We start from the raw sequence: 6,856 nt of genomic DNA on the forward strand, positions 1-6,856 counted from the left end.
GGCTAGCCTGGTGTCAGCTATGCTGCCATGAAGGTTGGGGAGTTTGGTCTGTATCTGGTTAATTGCTATTGCTTTCCTTTCAGGTTAATTGCTACTGCATTCCTTTCTGTGCTTTCTCTGCTGTGCGCCGACATACGAATACCCTATATGCTATTATGCCCATGGGGCCGCCGCCATTCTTAACAGTGCCTATGTTACTGCATCTATAGCTCTGCAATAAAAGTATTACCGTTCCTGAATGCGTGTACTTCGTTGTTGGCTGTGGGTTCTGACACCTGGGCCAAAACAGTATCTATTCCGTTGCAAATGAATACATCAGTGCTTAGTTCTCGTGGCCCTTTCTTACCCGCCCAGGGAAGTGCTGATTGCCACTTTGGGGTTAGGAAGCCAATTTTCTCCTGGCCAGTTTGGCCGGGGATCCTGGAGGGTTCCCCCTCCCCTCTTCTGGGCGTGGAGCACGGGTCACTGGAGGTGTGTGTGGGGGGAGGTATTTGTGAATTCCCTGCATTGTGCAGGGGGTTGGACTAGATGACCCTGGAGGTCCCTTCCAACTCTATGATTCTACTGTTTTGTCATTCATTCTAAGGCCTGTCCTGGGTTCTAGGCTGCTCACCCCTTTTGAGGAACCAGTCCCCCAGGGTTCCTAGCTCCTTCGGGTATTATTGTTCAGATTTCCCGTTTCCTTTGCACTTTGTCCTAACCGGCGATATGTGACCGTGCAGGACAGATAACGTCCCCCAGATGAAGAACCAGGTCTCTTAGTAGGCGGAGCAGGCTGCACAGATTGGCATGTCCCCGGTTCCGTGCGCTCAGGAAGCTAAGGGGGTTTGAAGGGCGGAAGGAAAACCCCTGTCCTTTTTCACAGCTCAGTGCTTTCTTCCTTCCGACCCAGGTGCCGTACGTCCCCTCGAGTGCCAAGGAAGTAGAGAATATGATGTTGCTGGTGGATTTGGGGCCGGGCGACGGCCGAATCGTAAGAGCGGCAGAGCGCTCGGAGTAGCTTGCACCCTGTGGGAGCAGAGACTCACATCTGGCTCTTCACCCTCCTCTGTGAGAGAGACAATGGCGTGGCGCTTAAGAGCAGCAGACTCTAATCTGGGGAGCCGGGTTCCATTCCCCACTCCTCCACTTGAAGCCAGCTGGGCGACCTTGGGTCAGCCACAGCACTTTCAGAGCTCCCTCTGCCCCAAAACAAGTCTATCTCACCACCTAGTGGTGGACTGTGCAAAAAGAGCTAAAAACGTGCGGCTGCCGGACACTCTTAGGATCTCCCGGCTATTCTACACACCCTGCCATACGATTATTTGATTTTTACTTCTCTGGGGTTGAGATAATACATAATGCTAAAGGGACAGTCTTGCTGAGGACACTTTGGCTTGGGCTGAACAGCTATTGAAAAGCACCTTCTGGGCCAGAGATTAATATCAGTGAAATATCATCTGGCCTATGATTTGATCTTGGGAGGCCTCATTTATACTTTCATTCTATGCCTAGTAATTCCATTCTGGAACAATTCCTTTCTGGTCCATTTTTGTATCCATGCTGTATAATTTTATTGCATTATGTATTGTGTTCCTCGTTGTGTTTGACTTCTGAGGAAGGCCCTAACAGGCCGAAACACGTCAGGTCACGTCCACTGGCCCTTGTGTATATGTGATTTTGGCATTTTTACGTGGGGTGTGATTGAGCCCCTATATGATTTTTTTAATCCTTTTACAAAGAAATACATGTATTTTTACACATTATTGATACATTAAGTTTTAATTGTTGGGTCTCTACTCAGTTTGACTGACCTTTTTAGGTTCTTAAGAACATAAGAGAACATGAGAGAAGCCAATGTTGGATCAGGCCAACGGCCCATCCAGGCCAACACTCTGGTGTCACACAGTGGCCAGAAATACCAGGTGCCATCAGGAGGTCCAGCAGTGGGGCCAGGACCAATGTTCCCTCTAAGCTGTGCAGTCTTGTGAACAAAAATTCTACTTTGTGAGCTGCTGGCATTAAAGCTGTGAGCGAGTGATTTGGCTGCTGCATAACTTAGTTTGCTCTGGAGCCGCCCTTCCTGAGCGGAGACAAAAATGTGTGAGCCGGAGGCTAAAAAACTGTGAGCTAGCTCACACTGACTCAGCTTAGAGGGAACACTGGCCAGGACACCAGAAGCCCTCCCACTGTTGCCCCCCCCCAAGCACCAAGAATGCAGTTTCTACCGCCCCTGAACCCATTACGGCTGGAAGCAGTGCAGTCTCCCAGGACCGGCCCCCTAAGCGCTTCCCAGCCGCAGACAACGCAGCTGACTCTGGCCGTGCTTTCCAGGTTGTGGAGGCCAACCGACGCGGCTTCAGACCCGCCATCGGCTACGAACGCAATCCCTGGCTGTTGCACCGCTCCAGCATCCTCCGGGTAGTGAAGGACGGGGTATAGATCCAATCTCTTCTTCTTCTTTGTGCTCTGCTCACAGACATCCCAAGCGGCACTCGCCGGGTCCCGTTTGGAGGCCGGTCGCTGGACTAGATAAACCTCCAGCGCGGCTCTTTTGAGCCTTTTTTTCCTTTGCCCTGAGACACAGTGAAGAACGGACAAAACACACGACATTCGGAAAGCCTCCCAGGCTCCCCTGTGCCACACTAGAAGTCCCCGAACAGATGGAGGAGGAGCCTTCCGGGAGTACGTACGGCACAGTGTACAGTGCAATTTGTTTCCTCTCTGCTGCGCACCCCATTTTGCTGCGCTGCAGCCACTGCTGACTTGCTGAATCCAGGTCTCTGGCCTTGCAGCCCAGCTCTGGGGAGACCAGCGGGGTCTTGGGGGGGTGGCCCCTCCAAAAGAGATGTTCACTGAGCTGTCCTCCCCACCCCCGAATGTCACCGTGTTCCTGGCCCTTAGCCTGGTGAGTAGGAGCGATTCTGAGCTGCCAGTTTCTGTGTCAGCTAAGTAAAATGGGGGGGGGGACGTTCAGAAGTGGGGCACAGCCTTTCCGGAGTCTTAGGGGCTGACGCCTAAGAGAGCCTGTTTGGTGTAGTGGTTAGGAGCGCGGACTCTGATCTGGGAGAACCAGGTTTGATTCCCCACTTCTTCACATGCACCTGCTGGGGTGACCTTGGGTCAGTCACAAGTTCTCTCAGAGCTGTTCTCCCAAGGGCAGTTCTCAAAAGAGCTCTCCACTTCACCAGCTAAAAAGGGCTTTTGCTCGCAGCATGGAACCAGTCCTCGGGTAGTGTAGTGGCAAATGCTTGGTCCAGCGAGCTCGGTATGAAAGAGGGAACCCCCTTCCTTCTTTCTCTCTTTCTGCCCCCCCCCCCGCAAGGAAGGCGAGGGAAGCCCTGAGCCCCTGGCAGACTTTCAGTAATGCTGACCACCCACCCACTTCCCGCCCCAATCAGTAACCTCGGTGCTCAGCACTGATCCGAAACTTTGTTCCATACACCCAGGATTTTAGTTTCAGGGCATGGAACTTTTGTTTGAGAGCTGGTTTGGTGTAGTGGTTAGGAGCGCGAACTCTAATCTGGAAGACCCAGGTTTGATTCCCCGCTCTTTTACATGCAGCTGCTGGTGTGACCTTGGGTCAATCACAAGTTCTCTCGGAGCTGCTCTCTCAAGGGCAGTCCTCGAGAGAGCTCTCTCAGCCCCCACCTACCTCACAGGGTGTCTGTTGTGGGGAGGGGAAGGGAAAGGAGATTGTAAGCTGCTCTGAGACTCCTTCGGGTAGTGAAGGGCAGGGTATAAATCCAATCTCCTCCTCCTCCTCGTCTTCTTCTGTTTGGAATGCAAGTTTAATCCCCAGTGCACAAATGCAAAGCATCATTTGACGACTGTTACCAAAAGCCTGATTCATCAACGGCAACCACACCTTTCACCTTTCCCGTCAGCCAAAGGGGTATTTTTAAAACTGCACATTTAACCGTGAAATGCACACAGTCTTTATTCCTTTGAACACTGGCTGGCCTCCCCTTTGTGGGGCGAGGTGGAAAGGGCAGAGTCGGCCCATACGCAAAGAATGGCGACGGCTCTCGAAGCGGCCCCAACGGCTGCCATGCTGAGACATCACAACTGCGCGTTCCACTTCGAGGGCGCCGTGGCAGACTCACTCCGGCCAGCCGCTGAGCCACTGGCTTTCCCCCCGCCCAACTGCAGTGTCAGCCGAAAAGCGGAGCGTGCCTCTTTTCTGCAGAGGCTGCAGTCTGAACGCCACGGTCCCCACATTGCCAGGCCCTGATGCTTATGGGAAGGCAATGCCGGGCAGACAAGGGAAATGGGTCCAGGAATACAGATGTGCCTTTCGAGGCTTTCTTACAGGCCGGCCTCGAAGTGAATTTTGAGGCAGCTGTTGACCGGGAAGGGGGGGGGAGAGAGACGACTAACCAAGCAAGGCTTTTCCCAGCAGCCCTACAATTCCATCCCTTATGTGTTCCTTGCTTACTGCATTTCTGTCTCAAGTACACTGGGCAGGCCTCACATGCAGTGCTCCCTCTATACTGTCTCGTGAGCAAAAGTTCTACTTTGTGAGCTACCGGCATTAAAGTTGTGGGCGAGCGATTTGGCTGCTGCATCAATCAGTTTGCTCTGGAGCCGCCCTTCCTGAGCTGAGACAAAAAATGTGTGAGCCGGAGGCTAAAAAACTGCGAGCTGGCTCACGCTAACTCGGCTCAGAGGGAACACTGCTCACATGCAAGCTCAGGTTGATGCGTAACAAACCTCGGGTTCGCTCTCAAAAGGAGAACACCCTAGAGAGCCAGCAGCAGAGGTATGGGTAGTTTTGTTTCGCTCAGGGAGGCAATGGAGTTGTGAGTGCGGCACGCAGCGGTTGCAAAGACGCATGCTGTTAAGTCAGTCTCGGCAACCACACAGCTGTGGTCGCGGTGCGTCTTTTCAGAAGACGGACACAGGCAGCTGATCTGGGTACTCGCTTCACAAACCTCATCACAGGCAGTTTCTGCTAAATACAGCCAGCGTGGTGCGGTGGTTAAGAGCGACAGACTCTAATCTGGGAGAACCGGGTTCGATTCCCCTCTCCTTCACTTGCAGCTGCTGGATGACCTTGGGCAAGCCATAGTTCTGTCAGAGGTGTTCTTGAAAAAGAGCAGTTTCTGTCAGAGCTCTCTCAGCCCCACCGACCTCACAGGGTGTCTGTTGTGGGGAGGGGAAGGAGTTTGTAAGCCGCTCTGAGACTCTGAGTGAAGGGCAGGGTATAAATCCAATCTCTTCTTCCTCCTCCACATGAAGCCAGCTGGGTGGCCTTGGGTCAGTCACAGCTCTTTCAGAGTGCTCGCAGCCCAAAAAAATTAAATCTAGCTCGCCATCTAGTGGTGCATGATGCTAATGAGTGAAGGCTGCCAGACAGTCTTTGGATCTCCTGGCTATACTACACACAATTCCATACGATAATTACTATTAGTTTCCGCTAAGGTGTCTCAAAGCAGCCTTCCACGAATCACGTGTCTGGTAAGCACTGACTTCCTCAGTCTTGGTGAATTCACCCCCCTGTAGGTTGATTGGACCACACAAGAATCTCCACCCAAATGCTGAGCTCTTAAGAGTCGATTCCTAGTCCTTCCTGAGTCGACTTAGGTCAGGCAATAGGAAGTGGCTTCCTTGTTTCACCTGTCACAAATCTGGCAACCCGTTAAAGTCTGCAACAATTGGAGGAATGGAACAGATCCTTCTTCTAGAGGTCTTAACCGTAGTTAATTTGGAAGCTCACTGGTTGACTTTGGGGCCAGTCGCTCTCGCTGCCTAAGCTACCTCACAAGGTTCTTGAAGAGGAGGAGGAGATTGGATTTATACCCCACCCTTCAACCGAGTTTCTGTCAGAGCTCTCTCAGCCCCACCGACCTCACAGGGTGTCTGTTGTGGGGAGGGGAAGGAGTTTGTAAGCCGCTCTGAGACTCTGAGTGAAGGGCAGGGTATAAATCCAATCTCTTCTTCCTCCTCCACATGAAGCCAGCTGGGTGGCCTTGGGTCAGTCACAGCTCTTTCAGAGTGCTCGCAGCCCAAAAAAATTAAATCTAGCTCGCCATCTAGTGGTGCATGATGCTAATGAGTGAAGGCTGCCAGACAGTCTTTGGATCTCCTGGCTATACTACACACAATTCCATACGATAATTACTATTAGTTTCCGCTAAGGTGTCTCAAAGCAGCCTTCCACGAATCACGTGTCTGGTAAGCACTGACTTCCTCAGTCTTGGTGAATTCACCCCCCTGTAGGTTGATTGGACCACACAAGAATCTCCACCCAAATGCTGAGCTCTTAAGAGTCGATTCCTAGTCCTTCCTGAGTCGACTTAGGTCAGGCAATAGGAAGTGGCTTCCTTGTTTCACCTGTTACAAATCTGGCAACCCGTTAAAGTCAGCAACAATTGGAGGAATGGAACAGATCCTTCTTCTAGAGGTCTTAACCGTAGTTAATTTGGAAGCTCACTGGTTGACTGAGGCCAGTCACTCTCGCTGCCTAAGCTACCTCACAAGGTTCTTGAAGAGGAGGAGGAGATTGGATTTATACCCCACCCTTCAACCGAGGGAGTCTCAGAGCGGCTTACAACCTCCTTTCCCTTCCCCTCCCCACAACAGACACCCTGTGAGGTCCGTGGGGCTGAGAGAGCTCTCTTGAGAACTGCTCCAGAGAAAAACAGCTCTGAGAGAACTTGTGACTGACCCAGGGTCACACCAGCAGCTGCATGTGGAGTAGGGAATCAAATCAAGGAAGGGGAGAACAACCCTGTGAGCTCGTTGGGCGGGGTTATAAAAACCAAAACCGACAAACTGAGGCTGAAGTTTGCCGTCTCCCAGAGCAGTGTTTGCTCTCTGTAATACTTGGGTCCATACCGAGATTCCTTTTTGGTCATGGTTGCTGCTGCCGCTA

The 6,856-nt window shown here is 52.0% G+C and overlaps 1 protein-coding gene across 1 annotated transcript in view; it reads right to left on the reverse strand.

The window, feature by feature from the left end:
* The window catches only part of LOC107121458 (WD repeat-containing protein 90-like), a gene marked incomplete at its 3' end in the record, with an annotated part of 38,463 nt that extends 37,167 nt beyond the window's left edge, over positions 1 to 1,296 (reverse strand). Inside the window, exon 1 of the mRNA XM_015424367.1 lies at positions 1,287 to 1,296. Within this exon, the coding sequence (XP_015279853.1) occupies positions 1,287 to 1,296 (10 nt within the window). The remainder of the gene's footprint in view (positions 1 to 1,286) is intronic.
* Positions 1,297 to 6,856: the final 5,560 nt, after the last annotated feature.

The sequence above is a fragment of the Gekko japonicus genome, unplaced genomic scaffold (assembly GCF_001447785.1).
Source record: "Gekko japonicus isolate JY-2015 unplaced genomic scaffold, Gekko_japonicus_V1.1 scaffold4889, whole genome shotgun sequence".
NCBI classification, from domain to species: Eukaryota; Metazoa; Chordata; class Lepidosauria; order Squamata; family Gekkonidae; genus Gekko; species Gekko japonicus.